Genomic DNA, 26084 nt, shown 5'->3' on the forward strand with positions numbered 1-26084 from the left:
ACCTTCTGCCCCTCTCTCTCTTTCTTCTTCTTCTGGGATCCCAATTATTCTAATGTTGTTTTGTCTTATGGTATCGCTTATCTCTTGAATTCTGCCCTCGTGGTCCAGTAGTTGTTTTTCTCTCTTTTTCTCAGCTTCTTTATTTTCCATCATTTGGTCTTCTATATCACTGATTCTCTCTTCTACCTCATTTATCCTAGCAGTTAACACCCCCATTTTTTTTGCACCTCATTAATAGCCTTTTTGATTTCGTCCTGGTTAGATTTTAGTTCTTTTATTTCTCCAGAAAGGGTTTCTCTAATAACTTCCATGCTTTTTTCAAGCCCAGCTACTATCTTTATAATCGTCATTCTGAACTCTACTTATGACATCTTACCAATGTCCATATTGAGTAGGTCCCTGGCAGTCGGTACTACCTCTTGTTCTTTTTGTTGAAGTGATTTTTTCTGTCTTGTCATTTTGTCCAGAGGAGAGTAGATGATTGAGAGAACAAAGTGCTAACAGGGTAACAACGTCCCCAGAAAATATACTCTAAACAACTCAGAAAAGACCTGAAGCCGGGGGAAAAGAAAGGGAAAGAGAGAAAAAAGAAAAAGAGAAAAATAGAAAAAGAAAAAGATAAAAACAAACAAAAACAGAACAAAACAAAACAAAAAAAACAGAATATAATCAAATATGATCAGGCTGGTGCATAGATCAGTGCCACACACTAGATTTTGGGTGTATTTTGGTCTGTTAGAAGAAAGTGCCTCCCAAAATTTTAAAGAAAGAAAAACTTATATATGTACAAAAATAAGGGTTGATATTATGAAGGCATGGAATATGACTGTAAAGATGAAAACTATAAAAAATTTTATAAAAGGAATTGATAAGTTGTTTGAAAAAAGAAAGAAGAGGACTTAAAAAAAAGGAAAAAAAAGGGAGAGAATGTGATCAGTCAGGAGACTAGAACAAAGCCATACACTAGAGATTTAGGGTATATCTTGATCTGTTAGAATAAACTGTATCTAAAAATTTTAAAGAGAGAACAACTTATATATATATATGCCAAAAATAAGGGTAACTACTATGAAGGGATAGAATATGACTCTAAAAATGAAAAATAAAAATGTTTTTTAAAAAAGGGATTGATAAGATGTTGATTGAAAAAGGGAAAAAGAAAAATTCAAAAACAAAAAAGGCAGTTAAAAAAAAATTAACTTTGAAAGACTACAGAATCATGGTAAAAAAGCCATGGATTCTATGTGCTGTATTCCCCTAGCGCTGGAGTTCTGCCGTTCTCATTGATCGGTAAAGTTTGTCTTGTCTGGCTGTTCTCGCTGATCTTTTGGGGGAGGGGCCTGTTGCCGTGGTTCCCAAATGTCTTTGCTGGAAGCGGAATTGCCCCACCCTTGCCCAGTCTGGGGTAAGTAATCTGCTCGGGTTTGCTCTCGGGAGCTTTTGTTCCCTGCAAGCTTTTGGTACAGCTTTGGAGGATGACAGTGAAAATGATGGCCTCCCAATCTCTGCCCCAGAGGAGCCGAGAACTCAGGCCCCGCTCCTCAGTGAGTCCCCAGAGAAAAGCTGTCAGTCACTCCCGTCTCCCCCGGTCTCCAGTCGCACTCCGTGCTCACCCGGCCTGTGACCAAGTGTTTCTATCTCTGGTACCCGACCCCGTGTGGAGTCTCCAAACCCAGCAGATCCCTGCAGTGCACTCCTGCGCGGCTCCTCCCGGGGGAGGAAGGTGAGTCTCCCCGGATCTGCCGCTTGTTGGGTCCCTGCTGGAGGAGCAGTGGCCCAACTGTGCCGCGGATCACGGTTTATGGCAACCCCGAGCTGAGAGTCCGCGCCTCGGCTCCGTCTCTGCAGCTGGCTTCCCCGCTCCGATACCTGGGAGCTCTGCCGCACTCAGGCATCTCCGGTCTTTCTGTGACCCCGAGGGTCCTGAGACCACACTGTCCCACAAGGGTTCCACCCCCCGCTTAGCCACTGGAGCAACGTCCCTCAGTGGAGCCGACTTCTAAAAGTTCTGATTTTGTGCTCCGGGGCTCTATCACTTGCCAGAAGCGGCCGACGGAGGCTCCCTCCCCCGCCATCTATCCTCCCGAATATCGCCTCGGATTCCGCACGTCCTACCTTCCAGAAAGTGGTCGCTTTTCTGTTCAGAGAGTTGTTGCTATTCTTTTCTTCGATCTCCCATTGAGTTTGTAGGTGTTTACAATGGTTTGATCCCTATCCAACTGAATTCCTGAGACCAGACGAAATCCAGGTCTCCTACTCCTCCACCATCTTCCTTTATTCTCTGTTAGAGTGTTTATCAACATTTCATTCCTTTCTTTGCAAATACTACTCTATTACATGAAGATACCACATTTGGTTTATTTATTTGTTCATCAGTTGATGGATATTTGGACCGTTCCTATGTCTTGCCTATTGTGGATAATGAAGCCATGAACATACACACAACAAGTCTTATATAGGACCTCTTATTACCGGTATTTTCCCACAGTCCTTTTTCTCTCTCTCTCCCATCAGGTAAAAGGGACAGGTTCTAGAATCAGATGACATAGATTTGAACACTATCTCCAACACATTTCAGATGTGCGATTGGGAAGATTAAGTTGCCTTTCTGAGCTTTGGTTTTTCCACCTGTAAAATGAGGATAATAACAGTAGCTTGCCTCGAAATGCTCAAATGCTTGAAGTAGATAATGCACAGTGCTCAGTTCATAATTAAACACACAATAAATGAGTGCCAGGTAAGCAATGGAAATACAAAGAGCAACCCAAAGGAGATAATGTATCCACCCATGGAGTTGGAAGTCTAATTGCTAAGATGTGAAAAATATAATAACTAGACATAATGTAAAATAAAATAAAAATAATGCTAGAGGAGTGGTCAGCATGAAGTTCATATGAGTTGAAAAATAAAAAGAAAAAGTATCTCGGTCTATAAAATGGAGACTTTTCAGTAGGCTGGAAGGCCTGAGGGCTTCCAGTTGGAGGCAAGACTTGGGTGGGGTTCCTAATGAGTGAACACAGGTGGTTGGGAAAGAGTGGGAGAATGTGGGGTGAAGAGGATATTACAGGTGGAGGGACAGAGGGGGGAAACAGTAAAGCTTGTGAGGTTTCAGTGTCCTCGAGGAGGGTGGTAGGTGAAGAGTGGGTAAGCATGCTGGAATTCTCCCACTCTGTGCACCAGGGGCTTGCGGACCACTATGAGCAGTGACCACTGTCCACGAGTTCCTGTGTCCCCACCTCTCTGGCACCATGTGGAAAGGAACCTACCATGTGTGTTCAATTTTTTGATTTTTCCACAATGACATGGGTGTGCAATGGCTATTTTAACTTACCTTTTCTTGATTACAAGTGAAATAGAAAATGTTTTCATAGCTTTATTGACCATTTTCTGGAAATGATACTTTCTCATCCTTTCCTCATTTATATTTGATTGATTTCTGACTTCTTAAAGTTTTTCTTTTAGTGCCAGTTAGTTAACATATGGTGTAATATTAGTTTCAGGTGCACAATGTAGTGATTCAACATGATTTCTGATTTTCACAGTTCATTGTATATTCTGGTTATTAATTCTCTCCCAGCCTGTCATTTAGAGTATAGCATTGTTTATGGTGTCTTTTGTCATATGGTATGTTTATATTTTGATACATTCAAATGGATGGCTTGTTTCTCGTATAATTTGTCCTGGTAGGGTGCTGTTGACAAGTTTCTCCTGTGCTGAGATCATACGTGATATTCTACCTTCTAATGGCTTGAAATTTTTTTCTTCATGTATATGTTTAATCCATCTGGCATTTACGTTTGGTTATGTGAGGTTGAATCAAACTTATTTTTCTTTTCCATGTGAAAAGCCAGTTGTTTCAACCCTGCTTATCCACCAGTCCGTCCTCCCCCGAGTCTCTAGTACGGCCATTTTGACCATGCACTCGGCTTTTGCCATGCTGTCCTGCTCTGTGTTCCATTTGCTTGCTTTCTTTTACATTAGAACATAAGAATGCCTCTGTGTCATTATAAACCATGGGCACACATTATTTTTAACGATTCCTCTTTTTTTTTCTAGTGGACTTATCGTGGTTTCTTGAATCATTCCTCTCTTGTAGGGCAGCACATTGTTTTAGTTTTTATGCTGTTATGAATGCTCCTATGGTGAATATTTTTGTGTATAAGACATTTACATATTTTTGGATTATGTCCTTTGGATGGATTCCCAGAAATAGAATTACTGAGTCAAAGGGCATAAATATTTTTAATGCTTTTAATTCATGGCATATATTTATTTAAAAAATTAAAGTGCATAAAGATTCTGGTAAGTTCCTGGTACTCTATTATGTAGTTGCAGTCAACTGGGCTATGACAAGTCTGAGTCTGGGAATGGCTGCCCTGTGGAAGCAATTAAAGTGGTCTTCTCAATAGATTTATCTTTTCTCTTTTCTTGTTTGTTTAGCACATTTTTGGTATATTCACTTATTTAGTCATTTACTAAGCACCCAATATGTGCCTGGTTCCACCGAAAAGCAGGCAGCAGGATCCTGTGCTCCCAGTGAACTTGCGTTTTCCAGGAGGTAGGAAGACAATAAACAAATTTAAAAATCTAGTGATAAGTACTTCCTGGAGGAAAAACATCGACTGATGTGATAGTGAGTTGGATCCTATATATTGCATGGTCACAAATGAGAAGGAAGCTGAGATCTGAATGAGAAGGAAGAGAAAGCCACACCAGGTAGAGCAAAGTCATCTACTTGGTGGCAGAATAGCTAATGCAAAGGGCCCTGTGGTGGAGCAAGAGTGTGGACCCAGAGCAGAAGCAAGGTCCCTGTGGCAAGGGCCTGGATGTACCATCCAGAAGTGAACTGAAGCCAGAAAGGAAGACCACGTCCGGACCACGTAGGGTCCCTGCTCTCTGGTGAAAGCAGCAATGAGGAGCCATGGGAGGGCTCTAACAGGAAGTGATGCAACCAGTGGCGTTCTTTAAAGGTCACACAGGCTTCTCTGCAGAGCACAGGCTTCAGGGGTGTCAGGGTCCTGGCGGAGAGAAGGACGAGGAGGCAGTTACTGTTGTCCAGGCTGGAGTTACTGGAGGCCCAGATGAGCGGTGGTGGCATAGAGAAAGGAACGTGCATGGGGTCCATTAAATGTTGAAAGTAGATTCATGGGAGTTGCTGACAGAATGGAAGTGTGGGCTTAGGAAAAAAGAATCAAGAATGTGTCCTAAAAGGTGGGTGTAGGAGACTGGGAAACTGGCATTACATTGTTGAGATGGAAAAGACCGGGGAGAAGTGGCCTGGTATGGGGTGGAAATGGGGCTGGGTCTGGCTTCGGCCATGTTGTGTCTGTGACGCGTCTTGGGTTCCCCAGTGGGGCGGTCGGTGAGGCAGCTGGTGCCGCAGTTCTGGGGTCTCAGGGAGATGCTAAGAGTCGAGGTATAGGCGTGGGGGTCACTGGCAGATTACAGAGAATCTAAATCCTCTGGTAAACCCATGTGTAAATGGAGAAGAGAATGGAAACCTTCAACCATCGTCAAGATAAACCTAGCTTCTGAATATGCTCGTTTTCTTCTATTTATCTTCGTGAACAAAAATCTTTTTTTCATTTTTCCCAAGTAGGGAGAAGGAAAAACTTGAGTTTTCTTTTCCAGTGGCTCCCTGATGCCTCAGTCCTGGCCCAATCTCTTCCAGTTTTTAGTGGTGACTCCAGGAATTATTCCTTCATTTGATTCCCATGCAATTGGGCAGGTCACAAAAACAAGCTTTTGCATCTTGCAAGCGTTTCCAGAAACGTTCTCCTGCCTGCTGTGTTTATGTTGGAACAGAAAATTTGTACGTGATTTTATGATGAGCTTTTCTTAAGACATACGAGTTGCTGCCTCATCATATTATGCTGCATCTCAGGACCCCTGGCATCTAGGTGCTGTGATGTAACATGAGCTATGGGGCTCACTGCCACAGAGGGGCCACCAAAGGGACCCCTGCTTTTTTTTTTTTTAAGACTTTATTTATTTATTTGAGAGAGCAAGAGCAGGGATGGTGGGGGAGAGACCGAGGGAGAAGCAGACTTCCTGCTGAGCAGGGAGCCTGAGGCAAGGAGGGGGTCAAATCCAGGACCCCAGGATCACGACCTGAGCTGAAGGCAGATGCTTAACCGACCGAGCCACCCAGGTGCCCCGAGACCCCTGCTTCTAGAGTAATGCCTTGCTGTGTCATTTTCAAAGTGCATTTGTGTGGGGTCCCCAACATATTATTTTTGATATGTTAGAGTGCATGGCTCCATGTTGGAGTGGAAAACAGGAAGTTTAATTATAAAGAAAACATTAGTCCTCCTCGCCAGAATAATACAGATTAGAATAGGTGGTGAAGCTCTGTGGATAGAACCAAATGTCCAGGAATCAAAATGATTAGGAATCAAATTCCAATGTTGCCTCTTACTTGGTCTGTGACCTCCTGAGGCATCAGTTTCCTCATTTAAATTGTGCCAATTCGATCGGGATGCTGTGAAGACTAGGAAATAATTTATTGTAAAACTCAGCATTTTCATTGATTCACATATTAAATATTTAATACCCCTGCACACCAGGCACGTGAACGGAGAAGACAGTGGAAGTATTCAACCATCACGAAAAGACAACTATTGATTTTCTTTAGAGTTTTGAAAATATGCTCAGTTTTCATTAAATACATATTTATTTTGTTAAATTATATAATTTAAATAATCAAAAAATCAAGTACTAATTTGTTGCATATCGGCCAGGTATTTTGTGCACTGTCTGCAAAATGTACAAGATAATGGATATAGATCCTACCCTCATAAAGCTTACAGGAATTAAAAGAAAATTATTCTTTCATCATAGTTATGATAAGTCCAGGGGCAAAAAGCTCAGCTTTGAGTGCATAAAACACGTACATTTTAGTCATTATTTTTAGATTATCATAAATAACATTTCTCTTTGGAATGTTCACAATTAATTAAAGATTTAGTGGGTCAAGGATGAAGATTGAAATGCATGAATTTCCCCAGGTGTTTGGGGGAAAAGACCCTGACGTATCTTTTGCTCAAGAGCCATGTCTGCTGGATGCCAAGTCTTGTCTTTCTGTTTTAATACACTTTCCCAAGGCAGCACCCGCTTGCACTAAAGAGTGAAATATAGTGAGCACTTTCTGAAGGGAAGCCTTGAATTGCGAGTTGAACCCTGAGATGGTCTATCAGGACACACAATTTACTATTTGATAATACGGCGTTTTAAAATTTCTGTTAAAATGAGAGCTAATGTTTATTGTTAAATAAGATGCAATTTAGCCGAGAATGAGCAAAATCATAGATGACAAGGAGAGAAGAAAAATGCAATCCCAGGGACATGAGAGTTAAAAAAAAAAAAAAATCCCATGATAAATAAAAAGAGGGGATTTTGAATGCTCTCCCTGTGTCCATCACATGCTCCCCCAGTTACCAGCTGGTCTGAGCAACTGATGCTACCATATCACTTTTATTCCTGTGTCTTCATGTAAAATCCCACAGATGTGGTGGACAGCCTTGTTTTGGGCTCTCTCTTCAAGATGGGGAGCCCCAACCATTCAGCACACTTAGCACAGTTGGATGTTGAGACAAGTAAGAAGACGGTAGATGTCTTGAAGAATATCGTTTTGGATGAAGGAACATCATAATAGAGTGGTTATAAGAGCCCCAGCTCAAGAGCCAGGGTCCCTGTGTTTGCACTCCCTGCAACTTGTTAGCTCTGCGATCTTAATCAAATATTGAACTTCTCTGTGCCTAGGTCTTCACATCTATAAAATGGGGCTCATAGAAGGACTTATCCCCTAGGGTCTCTGTGAAATTTCAAGGGTTTATATTACTCAACATGTTCAGAATGGTGACTGGCACATAGTAAGTGCTCTGTAACTGTTGATTGCAATGATTAAATGTGGCTAATTCAGAATAAACACGGTTTGATAACGTGGTTTGAAGAAAAAGTGGCTAGGGATTCAGAAAGTGAAAAGACTTTTGCAGTTAGAGAAAGTAAGTGACCTGCACTCCCTTGGTGGGAGGGGGCCTCCACGAAAGGAAAGGCATGAGGTTGGGGTTCTTTATTGTCTCCTGTCTCTATACAGGAGTGTGATGGGCAAAGAAATTTCGGGAAAGCAAGGATGACCAAGTGTGCTTCTGCCTCTGTCCTTGAGCGCGCTCATTCTTTCTTCAGTGTCTTCTGAGACAGGTTAGCTGACATGTACAAAATGGGAGTGACCGAACTGGTAAGATACAAATTAATAGGGCACCTGGGTGGCTCAGTTGGTTGAGCGACTGCCTTCGGTTCAGGTCATGATCCTGGAGTCCCTGGATCGAGTCCCGCATCGGGCTCCCTGCTCGGCGGGAAGTCTGCTTCTCCCTCTGGCCCTCCCCCCTCTCATGTGTGCTCTCTCTCATTCTCTCTCTCTCAAATAAATAAATAAAATCTAAAAAAAAAAAAGATACAAGTTAATAGAGTGCTATCCATGTGTGTGTACAAGGAGGCAGGGTCATAAGATGTTATTTTCTAGAACCACAAGATACTAAAGAAAGTCAGTGTTCTTCTCATCTTCCGGTTTCCAGACCCCTTCATACACCCTCTCCACTTTAACCTGTTTAAGTTTATTTTAATAAAAAAACACATTTTTCAAGAAATAGATGCTTTATGTATGGTTTCATTCTTTAGAGGGGGTGTATATGTGCCACGTGACGAGTGGTTGCCATGGTAATTTCTCATTATTGTTGAATTGAAAAATAATTACTCTGGCAAAAACCCCACATAACCTGTCAGTGCTTAAGTTACAGATGCCGGGGGGCAGCCCTAGCCCTGGGATCCTGTTTTTGGAGGAGAGGGACAGAGATGGGAACAGGAGAGAATCTGGGATGGAAGGAAAATGCTTTTGTGGATTTTTAAACGTAATTAAGCCTCTCTGCTGCTATTTGACCCGAGTGCATCTCTCATCCTGATATATGATTTGGCTGCCAGTGGTTCTTGGACTCACCTGTGAGATGGGACAAAAGGACCAAGGATTTTAATCACAGAAATGCATACAGGAGCTTGTTTGGAGTGGAGAAGCTTCTGTGGCATTTTTGCCTAATTAAAATATACGAGAATTGTCGACACCACTCCCCCTGCCTGTGTTTAGGCTGAGTTAATTTCATCTTTATTTACCTGGAGGCTGCTCTCTGCTATTGTTACTTTCCAGCTTTGGGAAAAGAATCCACTTTTTACTTATTAATATTCACTAAACACTAAATATCTACTGTTCGGATACCAAACAACAGCAAGGATTGGGAGGACCTGTCTGCTTGGAGAAGGCATGGCTTCTGTCAGGAGCCTTGTGGCAGGCAGGGTGCACAGAGCGGGATCCCCAACTCCTCCCACGCTGATTCTGTTTCATGAGTTAGTTTGAAGGACCACGAAGAGCCTATGCTTTCATTCTTGTGTCAGCATCAAGAAATAATCCTCCTTTTGGTTAATGAAGCCCCTGAGATACACTGTGCCTTAAGAGAATAATAGGCAAATTGTTTAATTTCATTTTTAATTTAATAGTTTATTATTCCATTATTACATCTTCTTTGAACTTTTAGATGCTCATCCTTCTCCTGGCAGGGTGGACTCTATTTTGTAATTATGTTGATCCTCTTATTAGATCCCACTTGGAAAGACATTGCTTGGAAATGCACCTTGTTTCATCTTTACCCATGCATCAGTCAGACCAGAAGGCTTCAATTTGGAAGTACAGAGACCTCCTAATGTAAGAGCCAAAATATAGACAAGTACATACCCTATGCCTACATACAGCCAAGTTAGATATATGCCCCAGAGAACTTCTTACACATGTGCACAAAGGGACACTATAAAGATACTTATCGCAGCATTGTTGTAATAGCAAAAAATTAGAAACTGTCTAGAGATCATTAGTAGCAAAATGCTTAAGTAAAATATATTACATTCATTCAGTGCACTATTATGGGAAGAAGAAGCCCTAATATATAAAATAGATAGGTCTCCAAAAAGCAATGTTGAATGAAAAAAAAACAAGTTTAAAGAAAGGAACATAATGTATGATATCATTTAGATAAAATATTAAAAACATAAAATAAGACCATCTATGAATGGAGTCCTATGTGTGTATAAATATAAAAGATGGGGTAAGAAATGCCGAATGAATTCCATGAGACAGTTGTTTATGGGAGCCTGGGGGAGGGGAGGAAAAATCCAAAGCAAGATATGGGGACCCAGAACATTTATTTTTATTTAAAATTTTTAATTCCTTCAAAAAAGGAAAATAAGATACCGTTTTCATAATTGTTAATTCTGGATAATGGGCCCATGGGTCTTCACATTATCTTTACTCTCTATTTTAAAAAATTAATAAAGTAAAACCTCACTTACTTAAGTTACGGTCAGTGAAGCGTATTCATTTAACCAACGTTTTGCTGAGAAGGACAAGAAAAATACCCAAAAGGTGATGCAATAGAATGGCAATGCAGGCGTTAGATCATTTTGAAAATTTCCGTCTCCATGTGAACTTCTCAAGTGGCGGGGTAGTGCATCTGCTCACGGAAAGTGAGACAGAGAGGGCTTAGCTTGAACACCATCCTGGTTCCCTGGCCACTGAGTTTAGACTCTCAGGACTCCTACGACACCAGAGGAGGACTCTGTGTGGGTAATGCCTCTCCATTGGCTCATTCCATTTTTCTACTCCTTTACTGGGTAATCTATAGGTGGGAGCTCTGTTGGGGATGGAGCCATGCCTGACGCCTCGTCTCTCCCCTAAGGATCTCCCAGGTTACTATAGGATTATAAGGCAGTGATTCAATTATAATTTGATTCACGTGCTCACGGGGGGTAGAGTTTTCAAGGTTTCCTAGCACAGAAGACAGTGAAAAAGGAGTGAAAAGACTGGGACTTGGCATGTGCTGCACATTTGAGGCCAAAAGAGCAACATATGCAAAGACAGGGAGGAGGTGAAGATTAACCAGGAACTCTTGGTTCAGAAAGATAAGTTGCCCGAGATCCCTTGGCTAAACAGGAAAACTGACTATGCTGGGCCCTTTTCAGTGTGGCAAGAATGGCTTTATCCTGGATGGAATGTCTTTACCATAGATATACCAAGTGTCATATGTATTATAACTGCTAGTAACTGACTTGCACGCCCATCCCACACATCTAGGAATAAGACCTCGGGCCCTTGGTTTCTTTTGGATGTCATTTACCATCACCATTATGTGGAAGTCCCAAAATGTTGATCTTGACCTACTTGTCAGTCTCGAGGCACTCCTTGGCTAATCTCCAAGTTAGTTTGATTTGAGGGGATTGAGCCTCATCCCCTTCAGACTTCAGACTTAGTGAGCTTCTCTTTGGAATCCTTGCCCCAAAACTGCTTGGCAACTTTACTCACGCAGTCTCCTTCGGGTTGACTTGCTAACCTTGGCTATACGTTGCCTGCTTTGCAAGGAGAATGGGGAATTTTGTGGTTCTTCCATTTCTCCAAAGATGGAGGCGCGAGGTTTACAGCCAAGAGGTGGGAGAGCTAGCCTGTAGATACAACTGCAGAATGTGGAGCAGTCCATTTTTCTTTATATTCCCTTGGCCCCTTGCTCTTCCTCCCATGTGGCCAAGCAGAGCACCCGTGGCCTTTGCAAGGCTCATATCATTCTAGATGACTGAAGTTGAATGATGGAGGAGCTGATCTATTATCCTTGCCCACAGCTCGTGTGGCGGCTGTGAGCTAAGAACTGAGCTTCTACCTCTCAGGACTGTCCGATCTCTGCCAGAGGTTTCTTTGGTTCCACAGAAGCCTTTGTAGCTGCATTTCAGCCAGGCTGGACACCTAGCCTCATTATTATGCAAATGTCTTCCACCAAATTGCCTAACTGATCCCAGGAACTCCAGTAGGCAGCAAAACGGAAGGAAGACGTATATAAAGAGGAAGTTGATTTTCAGGGCAAGCACGTGAAGCTGGGAGAAAGGGAATTAAATCTGAAAATGCCGGAGTCAGAGATCTGCTCTGGCAGATTTTCCTCTAGGCAATGCTGGCCACTTCGTCTACATTGTGAACCACCTTCATTTTCAACCTAAGGTGAAAATCACTTTGTAAGCAGAATTATTTGCAGAAAATCATAGACTGGTAGGTTCATCAGTTGCAACAAAGGGACCACTCTGATGGGGGATATTGATAATGTGGGAGGCTGTGTGTGTGCGGGGGCAGGGGATAGAACAGAAATCTGTGTCCTCTCTCATAATTTTGCTATGAACCTAAAACTGCTCTAAAAAATAAAATCAATTTGAAAAACTGTACTAGAGTTAGGCAGACTTGTAAGTGAACTTTAGATTTGCCATTTTCTAGCTGTCTGATCTTCACTGAGTAAAGATTTCTGAAATTCGGATTCTCTATAACAATTTTAAGAGTCAAATGAAACAATAATGAATAATAATGGCTGCCATTTATTGAACAGCTGCTATGTGCTAGGCGGTTACTTTTTAGTCCTCAGAGTGCACTGAAATTATTATTCCTACTTGATACATGAGCAAACAGATGCAAAGAAATCAGGTGACTTGACTAAGGTCCTCCAGCTAATAAGAGGCAGGATTCACGTGTTGAAGTCAGTGTGACATAGAGGTTAAAGATAACAATTCTCTGTAAGTTTGCTTGCTCTGCCCCTTGGTAGCACTTTGGACAGTTGTGAATATATGAGTGTACAACGCATGTAAAGCCCTTAGAAAGTACTGAGTTCTGGGTACTACTCTTAACCCACGGCCCCCCAACACGTGTGTTCCTTCCATCATCTGCTTCTTTCACACACGGTTAACACAAGACTGGCCTGTACTTGACATTTAACAATTTTTTGTCAAAGCTTTACTCCTTTTATTCCCTTTCCTACCATAAACACCTATCCTCTCATAACTAAAGACTAATTCAAAAGCTTTATATATGTGTGTGTCAGGGGACAGTTGACAATTATAATTTAAAAATGCATCAAAAAATTGGTGTGCCATTTTAGAAATATCAGCCAAGAGACAAAGAAGGGTCGCAACAATCAAGATCTCTTGAAAACTTTGTAGAGTGAGTTTCTTGAGGTGGGTCTGTGATGGTACACTAAAGAATTTCATTCATTCATTCATTCATTCAACGAGCCAACCCAAAATATAAATATATTTTGTAACTATTCTGCATCTGGAATAATTACATTTTTCATTTTTAGTTTTGAAATGTTCTTCTAACCAAAGCCAAGTGATTTTTTTTTTGTGCGTAGAGCTACCTGATATAACCTTCTCCTACCACACCTGTCCTGACATTTCCTGAGACACTGACTCATCTTATGTTCCATTGCAGTTGGTTGAATCGAAGAGCATGTCCCCTTCTCGGATCATTGTGCCTTTCTCAGCTCCCGCTGGTCCTGGCGTGTCTAGGTGGTGTGGACCCCATGTGGCTGCTCCTTGGCACTTTTTACCCTTCACTTCAGCCTGAGTCCTTCTTTTGCTCCCAGGGCTTTCAGATCAGCCTGGGTTCTCCCTGGGCTTTTGCCTTTCACTGCTCCATTTCCTAGCAGGAATGCCAGAAACCCAGAGTTAGATGACAGGCAAATGCAGGAGCGGGATCTGATCTAGTCACGGGCCTTTGAGTAATCATTAGGGCAAAAGAGAGTCCATACACCTCTATTCTGAGTTTTCACTCTGTTGCAGACAGTTGCTGTTGCCAGGCAAATGCGTTACAAGTAGTTGGAATGAGAAGAAACGTGCTTGATTTATCAACAGGCTCCTTTGGAAAGTGCATTTTTGGTGGCTGTTCTTTAGAACATGCAACGCCTCCTCCCTTAAAAATGATGCTAAAGATGGTAGGTAGAGGCAGGGAAGGGGCATTTTATTGATCTTCACTGTGTCCTGGGCATTCTTCTGGGAACTTTAGACCCACGAATTTATTTACTCCTCACATCAAATTCTGCAAGATAATTATTATTATGGTTGTTGTTGTCACATGTACTTCGCAATAAAATTATTACTGTTATGTTCCTATTATTTTCCTCAACTTGCAAGTAAAGAAACAGGCTCAGGAAGGTAAAATAAATTGTCCGTGCTCACATCGCTGAGAAGAGGGAGTGTTGGGATGAAGCCTGGGTCTGAGGGTTGCCCGTAGGCGTGAGTTCTGCTGCTGACGTCATCCCACATGGGGTACTGCTCGGTGTGAGGCAGGATGGTGAGCATCCTCCTGGGTGTGAGTCCTGGCAGCAGGGCGGTACTGGGAAGCAAGGAGCTGGACAAAGAGATCAATCTGAGACAAAACATTCCCTTTTCACGCTCCCTCCCTTCTTTCTAAGTCCTAACCTCTGCCTTGGCAAAGACTGCCAGAGAAATGAGTCAGGCAGAGGCTGGGGCTCGGAGGTCACAGGGTCGGAGTTGAAATCCCAGCCTGACAATTTATCGGCTGAGTGTACTTGGCAAGTTCCATTTCCCACCTGTGCTTTGGTTTCTGAGGTTGTAAAGTTGGGATAATACATAACGGGAGAGGCTTCATTCATTCACTGAACAACTTCTACTGAGTCATACCATGGGCTCGACACCATTCAGGGAACTGGGAGATAGCGCAGGATGCAAAACAGAACCCCTGCTCACAAGAAAATTAAATTATACAGGAGAGTAAGGACAAAAAACACACACAAAAAAACCACCCAAAACCAACAACAAACAAACAAGAAACAGGGTGGTAATAAGGAGTAAGAGGGAAGATACACATAAAGCACTTAGAATAATGCTTGGCATGTGGTGAGCACTCAATAAATGTTAACCATTATTATTCTTTTTCCATCTGTCTAGCAATTTGAAATAAAATAAACCAGTGTACCCAGGCTCCTAAGTGGGGTTTTTTTCCTCAGCTGCTTCTTCCATTTCCAAGCCCACTGATTTTTCTAGAAACTCTGACAGCTTCCACAACACCCAGGCTTCGTGCTGTGGTCTCGGGTCTGGAGGGAGGCTCCTGTTAGTTGCTCACTTGGCTCTCTCCTACTTGTGGGTTTGAGCCCTTTGAGGGTAGGGACCAGTCTCTCAACCAGCTGTATGCTCTGAGGACCTGCACGTAATAAATGCTCAATAAGTATTTGTTTGGGGGGAAAAAAAAGGAGAGGTAGTTTGTATGTGGAGTGATTAATCGCCCCTGGGTGCTTTTATATTTACTGTGTTTTACCAAGAAAAGTGTTGGCTTCTGGTGTAGTGATTGGAAGGAAGCCAGAAAAAAAAAAAAAAAAAGACCAAAAAATTCATTTGCCTGACCTGTTGCTTTTCTGAAATGAGAACAGACAGCATCAATCTTCGGTGGCCCTTTAATTCTTCTTGCCAGGACTGAAGGCTCGTTCCTGATGCCTGCCAGTGACAACTTAATGTTGTCATAAGCAGAGCAACTTAACGGGAAGAAGAGAGGCTTGCAGTATTTCCACCAGGGCCACGGCAGTGGGGGCCACTGAGTGGGGAGCTGCCCCTCCCTCGTCTGACAGGCAGCTGCAGAACATCTCCTCCTAAAGTCTGGCACTGACCAAAGATACTCTGGGAAAAGATTGTGCTTAAGAATTTGGGGGTACATGGGGCAAGATGCAGAGCACGAAGCCAGGTATGATGCCCCCTTTTAGAATATGACGCTTGGTGTAACCTTCCTGATTCGCTCTCATAGGACTCTCCCCAATGATTAACAATGATTTTAACTGCCTTAAACTGGGCCAGTTTCTAAGTGTTTTCTGGATGAACAAGAAACGCTCAACCCAAAACAAACAGAGTTCACATGGATAGTTTGCATTCTGCTGAACTGCTTTATTTTTAATAATCATGTTAACCACAAGGCAACAAGATTGCCTATAATCTTAAAACAGTCCTCAAGAACAATCCGTATGCATGTGATGGGGGTTTGTGCAAGCGTGGACCACTGCGTATCATCTGTCTGTGTAACCCATGTGGCAATACCCATTTCTCATAGGACATTTGCGTAAGGTGGGGCTACAAGTCACACACACCCCTTTTTGAATCGATTATCTTTTAAAAATGTACTCTCCTTCAACTCGTTGTGGTATGGTGGTAAAATCAAATTCTTAAAAGAGCAAAGAGAAAGAGAGACCAAAAAGAAGTTGAATGTATTTTACGTGAAATGTAAACCTTTTTTGTTAACGAATGTCACATTGTGTTCCAAAGTACATTTATTAAATCTCCCCAAATATGTCCTGGAGAATTAATTTTCATTCAGTTTGCATTCACTCATTTATTGAATTGGAATTCGGTCCCCATTTGAGGCAATTAATTTGAGGAGTGACCACACGCTCGCCCACGAGCCTTCTAGGACACCCACACACATATGCTGAGTAACAAGCAAGTGGAAACTGGGTTTGTCTTTCTTTTTCCTTTCCCTTTCCTGCTTTGAGGTAGTTTCTGTTCTTGCCTGTTAAATAAATGATCTGTCTCTTTGCAGGATAGCGACAACCTCTGGTGGGACGCATTTGCCACCGAGTTTTTTGAAGACGATGCCACATTAACTCTTTCATTTTGTTTGGAAGATGGACCAAAGCGCTACAGTAAGAAAGAAGTTTATTTTTCTAATATCCCTTCTTTTTGCGCCTGTAAGAAAACCACAGGGGTCTTCAGAGAATAGCACAGGGCTGACAGCCTAACAATAACACCTCCTCTGCTGACGAGGTTCTTGCTTCCCATCAAGGCTTTGTCACCGGGTGGCAGCCTGGGTCAGCTGAGAGAGCTTTCCTTCAAGGCTGAGAATCTTTGGGCACCTGTCTGTTTAGCGAGTGAGGCAAATATGAACTAAGTCACCCAATGATAAGTGGGAGCTGGATTACGGGGTTTCCATCCACCTCTTCCCTGTGACCCTCCTTTATCCTTTACAGCTGACATTTCATGCCCAATGTTCTGCTTCTGAAGTTTCCTTTAAAAAAAAAAAAAAAGAAATTCTCACAGTTACTGTATCAGCCACAGCCTCCTAATTTTGTCTTATCAATTATCTCAGGTATTTATTTGACAAGTGCTAGCTTTTCTTGGGGGCAGGGGAGAGGCCACTGCTGCTTTGAACATACAGTTTTGGATTAGTGTTGACAGAATTATAGTTCCTTGTCTTTCCAGCGAGTGATAACTCTGTAAAGATCCTCAAATTACTGCCCCTGGCACCTTGGGTAGCAGCTGATCTGTCCTGATTAGGTTCAGCCAACTTGTCAGAGATCAGATTTGCTAGTTGTGCTATAAGACTAAGAGGCATAGAAACATCAGCAATTAATGTCTGGGTAGATCAGAAAGAGATGTGTTTTCAGAAATCGGCATTGCACGTATGAAAGGATCCGTCAGAAGGTAAAACATCCCAAATGTCACAAACACAGAGATGATGATGGAACCAACCACCGTGTGTATGAACCGTCAATCCAGAGCATTGGGCAACTGATAGATAATAAGGCTCATGATAAACATGATTAAAAGATCTGATTGTTGCTAAATGTATTTCAAAGCCACTAGAGTTTTTTGTTTGTTTGTTTGTTTGTTTTAACTTTAGAGGGCTTTGGACAACTTAGTAGTATTTGGATCTATTGTATGACGAGCTGATTAATTATGCTAATGCATGCATGGTGATTTTGCCCAAGTGGCAAACTGGGGAGAGCAGGACAACTTAAACTTGATGTCCAATTGGAACTCGTTGCCAGGAGCATCTCTTTAGATTTATTCGTTGTGGGCTTTTAAGGGAGCGGGACATTTCTAATAAGTATTTTGGGTGAGAGGGGCTGCTGGTTATGCCAGACAGTGGGCTGTTTTAGAGGGTCTTTGCATTCAACATAATGATTCCTGTCATAAGCGCTGGCAAGCCCAGCTCATGGGGGTCCTGAAGAGTGAACATGCTTTCCTGTGTGTGGGTGCCCCCAAGCAGCCTCATGCCCTGGAGAGTAGGAAAGTCGGGTACAGAAGCCGCTGTTTCAGAAGTCCCGGGAGATAAATGAACTCTGCAATCCAACAATTACTCTCTCCCCAAAAGCCTGCCTGATCAATGGTGAATAATTTCAAACCATGCAGTCATCCATCCTCTGAGCTTTCTCATTTTCTTTTGAGGCGTAAGCTCAGATAACTTCAAGTTACCATTGTTTTGTGTTCCTGTGGGTTTCTTTGTTTTGTTTCTGCTTTTTTGTTTTGTTTTGTTTTTTTTGGTTTGTGAATCCATCAGGGTCTGCTCAGGGAACTAGAATTAGTTTTAAAGCCTGTACTGATGCAATAGGGTCTCGATCTTCCCTCTGCCCACCCCCCCAACCCCAACCCCATTTGAGGGTAAGGCGTGATCAGTACCCGTTTAAGATCTTACTTATACCCATGCACAGGAGTAAATGCCTGACTATAAGCCATTGTTGTCCAGGTTTCTTTGTTTCTGTGAGCCAAAATATTTCCTGAGCAGAGAAGAGAAACAAAGATGATTGACAGTTTGGAGCCGAGGCTCATCAGCTTCTTTGCTGACAGCCTGGTGATGTGCACGATGCTGCTGATGTGCGGGCAAGTGACAGGTGATTGACAGCCCAGGACGGGGAGACAAGGAGGAGGAAGCACGCTTAGAACGCCTGACGCACACTGTTTATGCAGCGCTCCGAGCTCTGGCGCCGACACCTTAACCCATTCGCCATCCAGGCAGTGTGTGCCAGGCTGTGAAAGCACCTGCTGGTGCGGGGCGGGAGCCTACGGCTCTTCCCTGAGACCTCCTGGGGAGCTGACAACTCTGGCTTTCTGAGAAAGAAAACAAGACGTGGCTATTACATTTCTATATGTAAAGAATTTCCCCAAATTACATTTATCTTAGGTACCAAGAAATATGCCAGATGGGGTTTATTTAGCCCTTACTAGAAAAAAAAATTTTTTTTTTTCCTTTTCTCTCCCCATCTCTGTGTTTACAGGGTCCGTCTGGCTCTAAGATACCTTATCTCTAAGCTACAGTAAATCCTATAATATGTGTTGGCTTATTTATTTGGTGTCTGTCACCATCCTATTAGAATGTCATCTCTGTGTGAACACGAGCTTCCTATTATTTATTGCTGGATTCTCAGACTGATACAGGAACTTGTACACAATAGGTGCTCAATAAATATTTGTTGAATGAATGATTGAATGAATAATGGACATTTGGGGAAAAGTTTATAACACCAGACAGAATGGTAGCAAAACAATTCCTTGACCTAGATCGCTAGACTTTCTAAGGTGGGAAGAACATAATCCACAGCGCTCTGCTGGTGATTTCGAAGAAGCTCTAGGATATGGTCCGATATACTTTAAGCTAGAAGGGGGAACCAGTGACATAATAATTCAGGAAATAATTATGCTTTCGGAGATAGCATACAGCTTCTTTTTCATAAAACTCCTCCATATTGATCATCACTCCAGTCCCCAAGCCCCTTTCCTCTCCTGATGGTGGTGGTGGTGGGGTGGGGAAAGAGAACTCCCTCCCCAGGTGGGATATGACGACCAGATGGAGACTACTGATGTCTTCCTGGGAGACGGGGGGGTGAGGTTGGTGTTGAGAGGTGCCAGGTGGATAAGGTTAGCGGGCCATGAAATTGAGCTGTGCATCCCTGCCTGGTGGAAGCATTGGGAAGGTGTTTCTTCAGCAGCTGGAGAAGTGGGCAGTTCCAAGAGGTAGCTTTCTACCTACGTGACATGGAATCTCGAGTGGGGAAGAGACCCGAGACAGATAATTCCCTTTTTGTCGGCAGATCAGTAGTTGAAGACTGTGGGAGCTGAAAAGTGCCTTTTCTGAAAACGGAAGCTTGGTCCAGTGAGCCCCAGCTGGTGAGCCATTGGGCCTCGGGTCGGCTGACTCCAAAGTCAAAGCCAGGGCACCCTCCCTTCCCTATCCTCATCTCATGTCTACATCATCCCGTAGCTAAAGGGAAAGAAATGGATTTGTCAGTTCACACATTTCCAGGAACATAAGTCACAAATAATTACTGAGGCTTCGTTGACACGGAAGGCAAAGGAAGCAGAGGAAGAGGGTTCTCATGCCCTCTGTATGCTTCCTTTATAATGCTAAGTCCAGCATGATGTGCTGTTTCCCTTCCCCATCTTGTACAAAAGTGATCATTTTCAGGTTGATGTGAGGCTGTGGCAAGTACTTCTAGTTCTAGACCCCTTTTTGCACACGTAATGGAATGGTGTCCACACCATTCTCTCCCTCTGTGACCATCACAAACGCCCTTTGGGTGATGCTACAGGTAACCCCCCAGGAGACCCAGGCTGTGTCCAGGTCCACGTTGGCCATGTTCTTCATCCGTGGGAAATAGGTGGTTCATTCAGAAGATGTCTCTTTGCTGGGAGAGATGCAAGGAGGAAGTTCTCCTGGTTCTCGTGACATTGGAGAGGTTGGGAGGTTGTACCACGGAGCAAACACGTTTGGATGCTAATTCATACTTTGATTGGTAAACAGAACTTCCACTTCCTCATCTGCAAGACGTAATACTACCATCCCTGGCTTGGCATGAAAATTAAGTGAGATGACACAGTCAAAGAGCCTCAGACCGTTTGAAGCAAACCGTAGGCAGCACTGATTATTACTACTGATAGCAATGCACAGCCTTGGCATTCCCGTAGCTAGACGCTTACCATCAGGCAGGTGCTATTCAAGTGTGCTCCATGTGCAGAGCATGCTGCAGAGACTTGCTGGTCAGCTGGGAGTCACACGACCCCTCTGCTGGGCAGTTTCTACTGAAATGCAGCACTGAAGAGACTACGTCCTCCCAGGCTTTCCTCAGAAACTCACTGTTATTTCTGGTACATAGGTTATGTTCAGGAGGTAGGGAATAGACAGGGGAAGGGTGATTGAGAATGTGTGGGGCTTTGTACTTTGAGGGGCTGAAGACTCCAAACACTAAGCCATGTCTAGGTTGGCATTGACTTGGAAATTAGGGTAAAAAGTGGTGTAACTGCTAAAATGCTATCTCGTTTGAGGGCACTGCCCATTGGCCTGCTTTTCAGGGAAAAGGGTCAGGCAGGGGCTTGGGGTCTGAGACCTGAGCTCCAACCTGGCTTTGTCTTTTACTACTGGCGTGGTTTGGTGTGCATCACTTTCTGAGCATCAGTGACCTCACCTGAAAAGTGAGGCTAGTTGAGATGATGTATATAAAGTTTCCAGCACCTTGAAAATGCTCCTTAAATGGCTACTGTTTGATTGAATTCTACTGTGAGCATTGCTGACTCCAGACTGAGATCTAGGACAATTCAGATAAAATTATCATTAATCCTTTTTAAAAAATTTTTTTAAAAAAATTTATTTTTTTAGAGAGAGTACAAGTGAGCATGAGCGGGGGGGAGGAGCAGAGAGAGAGATAGCGGTTGAGAGAGAGAGAGAGGATCTCCAGCAGACTCCCGGATGAGTGTGGAGCCCGATGAGGGGCTTGATCTCACGGCCCTAAGATCATGACCTGAGCCGAAATCAAGAGTTGGACAATTAACCGACTGAGCCACCTGGGCACCCTGTCATGAATCCTTTACTGTTTGTAATTTTGGGTTGGTGGGTCCACTAATTTTCGATCATATACTTATTTCATCTTGCCTTCCATATTCTGTCTGGACTAAAGATTTCTCATGAGACTACACATTTACACAGTCACATTAGTCCAAGACTGTTGTTTTTCTCTCTGTGGCTGCTGGGGGGGACATTTCACTCAACAACAAAAAAAGAAAATTGTTTTAGGACATATCATCCCCCATGCCATTATTTTCTTCTGTTGTCCTCAGTCATCTGGTCCTATTAGATATTGTGAAGAACTGCACATCGGCCCCTCAGTGGAGCCATTTCTGTACTTGCTGTTTCTCCTTAACATTTGCTTCCTCACATCCCTTTTTTTCCTGAAAGCTCTGGTAGCATTGCGATATTGACAAAGTTCTTCAATTTTGTCTTGTAGTATGTGTTTTTATGTGTTATGTATTTGGATGTGTCCCCCTAAGGTAGAGAAATTCTACGGGGCTCAAGTAGCTTCACTATCTCTGGTTACTATTTTTCTCCTGTTTTTTATTGGTTCACCTTGCCCAGCTGTGTCTTTATTGTGCTTGCTATATAGGAATTCTGAAAGCATTTCCCCACCCTCTCCCCAACTTTCTCTTTCTCTAATACCATATTGCATGATTAAAAATGTATTTCTTGGGGGGGGGCTCCTGGGTGGCTCAGATGGTTAAGTGTCTGCCTTCGGCTCAGGTCATGATCTCCAGGTCCTGGGATCAAGCCCCACGTCCAGCTCCCTACTCAGCAGGGAGTCTGTTTCTCCCCCTGCTGTGTGCTCTCTCTCTCCGATGATTAAATAAAATCTTTAAAAAAAAATTAAAAAATGTATTTCTGGGAAAATCACTCCTTAAATATATGTATAGGTGTTTTGACACAGCATTTAATAATACTGTGGCACAAATGTGGCCATTTAAAATAGTTACATGCAAAAAAGCATGCCCTGCAGCACATGGGAAGAAGGGGTTTAGGAGGCTAGAATCTGTGTGTGTGTCTTTTCTACGAACAACGCCTCTATAGAATTCACCTGAGATCTGAAGAGGCACAGGTTCCTGTCGCTGGTGCTTAAAGACCCTATGCTTTCTTTCTTTCTTTTTTTTTTAAAGATTTATTTATTTGACAGAGAGAGACACAGCGAGAGAGGAAACACAAGCAGGGGGAGTGGGAGAGGGAGAAGCAGGCTTCCCGCCGAACAGGGAGCCCGATGCGGGGCTCGATCCCAGGACCCTGGGATCATGACCTGAGCCGAAGGCAGATGCTTAACGACTGAGCCACCCAGGCGCCCAAGACCCTATGCTTTCTTAAGAGACAATACCAGCTGGTCCTTGGGATCTTCCTCAGTAAAGTAATTTTGTTTCTCTGAAAACTCCTCATTTTTTAAACATTTATGGAGGTGGAGATCAAAATTATGGCCTTTGGATCCATGCAGATTCATTTTGAGTCTTTGTTTCACTACAGCTGTGTGATGTAGGCATGCGACAGGACGTTAGGCATGTTGCTTAAACTATCTTAACCTCAATTTCTTCATATGCAGCATTAAGATAATAATAATGCCAACATCAGAGGGTACTTGTGAAGATTAAATACGATGAAATAACATGTAACTTTCGCCTAGTGCTGCCCGTGGAAAATACTTACCGCATGAATAAATACATGGAATTAAAAAAGAGGATAATTCCTATTACTCATCCAGTCATTTGGCACATAGCAGGGAGAACTCGGGATTTGGGCAAATCAGACCTGTCTTCTTTCTATTGTGGGAACCTTAAGAATTTAAAGACGAACTTGCATTAACAGAAGATGGCAATTTAAAACAAGTCCCAAACTATTACACTGATGATCTGTTCTAAAAAGAGTGAGTTTTCCACCCTGTATTTTGCGCAGGGAACGAGGAGCTGTTGAACATTTATTGAGTGCCAGCCACTGTATTAGGCACCAAAGGGCTCCATATTTTGTTCACTGATGACCAGACGAAAGCAAATGGACTTTGCATTAGAAAGCGTATCTTAGAGGAAAGAATGCACTTCCCCAGAGTAAGCCTTGATGGTTAATTACTGGATGATTGTGGCATTTTGTTGCATACTGACATAGATGTCTTTGTCTCAGATGACTGAAAAAGTGCTTTCCTTTGCATGGAGCTGCATTAAATAGTTTCTGGGTGGCTCGAGCCTCTGAAGTTGTGATTTTAGCGTGTGACCCTTTTAAACGGCAGTCTTCATTAGGCTGGCAAGATTTGGAGTAAATTAAGTTAGGACAAAAGCAGACTTTCATTTGAAGTTCATTTGCACCTGGACTCATTCTTTGATTCATTCATTCAGAACTCAACAAGTTTCTGCTATTTGCCAGACATTGTCATAAAGAGGCCGACCGTTTTTGAAAGGAAGACAGTTCATCACAAATTCTTTCATTGACTTTTGATTTCATTCTATTTAAGACTCCTACCTTAAGTTAACATAATCAACTAAGTAGCTCAAAAAGAAAATACTCCCGTGACATTGATACAAAATCTAGGGCTAGCTATAAAAAAAGACGTAAGAGAAAGCTCACAACTGATAGATGAACTGACAGACTTCGGAAAAGGAATAAAGAGACTGAATGTCTTCCCATTTGTGGTTTCAAACTGATGATATCAAAAGTTGTAAATTGGCTGTAACAATAGATTTGGAGCAGACATTCCATTCTCTCATCACTAATAAATACCACGCAAATGGACACATGAGATAATGGACAAATGCTTTGAATAAATTTAAAGTGTCATACAAGTTAGAGGTATAATTATTATCATATTTATATTTGATCTTTAGGATTTGGTGACTTTTAATTTTCTCTTTATATGTCAAACTATTAAGAAATCTGGGATGATTGTTGGATCTTTCCTCAGGTGTTAAAATTCATTGTTGGGGCACCTGGGTGGCTCAGTCGGTGAAGCGTCTGCCTTCAGCTCAGGTCATGATCCCAGGGTCCTCGGACCCTGCTTCTCCCTCTCCCTCTGCCTGCCTGCCTGTCTGCCTACTTGCGATCTCTCTCTGCCAAATAAATAAATAAAATCTTTAAAATAAAATAAAATAAAATTCATTGTCACATACACAGACTTGAGCATGTCAGGCCTCTGACTGCCCTTAAGAATTTAGTTGGGAGGTCTAAATGAGAAATTAACCAGGAAATGGACATTATATAGTTGTTTTTGAGACTCTGTGTGCCTGAGTTATCTGTGGGATCCTGGCACATGCATTTCCTGACACTTGGTTTCATGGAATATATTCCTATTCCTATGTCTTTCCTATGGTTCTCAAACCAAGATGGCAACAGAGCATGGTGGGTAACAGGATAAATGTGGCATTTTTTTTTTCATTATCACAATGGCAGGCAGTGCTAGTGGTATTTACTATCTGGGGGCAAAGAAAATAAATGTTCTGGCCAATAAAAAATTATTGAGAAATGTCTCATCCAATCCTCTTTACGTCCAATTTACTCATCATCTTAAACATAGGGTTGCTAGATAAAATGTAAGTGCACCAAATGCAATACTTGTGACATATTTATGCTGTGAAATTATTTGTTGTTTATCTAAAATCCCAAATTAACTAGGCATCCTGTGTTTTTCTTTCCTAAATCTGGAAGCCCTACTTGAAGGCACCCAGTTCATCCTCAGATATGAAATCTTGATAATTCCAGAGCAGCTACAGTGGGATGTAAGCATGACCCATCATATGGAAAAAAAAAAACCTCTAGGAGATTTACCTGGCCCTGTTATTCACAGCGGTCTTGCCTCTGTTTATGTTCAGCAACTGTATTCACCAGCCCCACCTAAAGAATGAAACACCTCAACAGAGGGTGGGAGGGCAGGTTGAAGACTGCCTGAATTTAAATTCAAAGTCCGTGTTGCAAGCATTCCACGGTTGACTACACCAGCATTTGCGCTGGTGCTCAGCATTATACACATGAGGGTGGTAACTGCCTAGATGCCCGCCTTAAAGGAGTTTACAGTTCAACAACGGAGAGACACATACACAATGAGCTCAATGCAATAACATCAACACTGGGAGAGTAGGTGAGGCAAAGTACCATGAGGCATTGAGAAGGGAGTGATCACATACACTTCAGAGAGAAAAGACTCAGGCTGGCAAAGACCTCTTTCGACCTTCTAAGACTCTCTGTTTCCTACAGCCATGACAGAAAACACCTTGCCACAACACCTTGCAAATATAAGGCTTTCTTTCTTTTTTTTTTTTTTGCAAATATAAGGCTTTCAGAAATTTTCGGGGGTTGCATGAATGATGTAGGCTGATCAATAGTACAACTATTATTCGAGGGGTTTGATTATTTAGACCACAGACACATCATTGCACATATGATTTCCCCCGTTTTAATAAGTTTCCACCATCACAATCTCAAATTATAGCAGCTCATTTTGTATTGTGGAGTAACGGAAATGTCACAGAGCAATTTGGAAATTTATCCACAAACAGAACAAGGATTTGAGACTCATATTTTATTTTATTTATTTTTTATTTATTTTTGTAATTTTTAATTTTATTATATTATGTTAGTCACCATACAATACATCATTAGTTTTTGATGTAGTGATCCA

The 26084-nt window shown here is 42.4% G+C and overlaps 1 protein-coding gene across 11 annotated transcripts in view; it reads left to right on the forward strand.

Annotated features, from left to right (window-relative positions):
• The window catches only part of LDB2 (LIM domain binding 2), a 376618-nt gene that overhangs the window by 123126 nt on the left and 227408 nt on the right, over nt 1-26084 (forward strand). For 10 of the 11 annotated variants that reach the window (XM_031039207.2, XM_081812577.1, XM_031039210.2 and 7 more), the window contains exon 2: nt 16445-16547. In XM_031039207.2, coding sequence (XP_030895067.1) covers nt 16445-16547 — 103 coding nt within the window. Of the gene's footprint in view, nt 1-13805; nt 13836-16444; nt 16548-26084 lie in introns of those variants that run through there. The other variant, XM_081812578.1, reaches the window with a different exon arrangement.

Source organism: Leptonychotes weddellii, chromosome 2 (genome assembly GCF_054177405.1).
Source record: "Leptonychotes weddellii isolate Sample4059 chromosome 2, ASM5417740v2, whole genome shotgun sequence".
Lineage (NCBI taxonomy): Eukaryota > Metazoa > Chordata > Mammalia > Carnivora > Phocidae > Leptonychotes > Leptonychotes weddellii.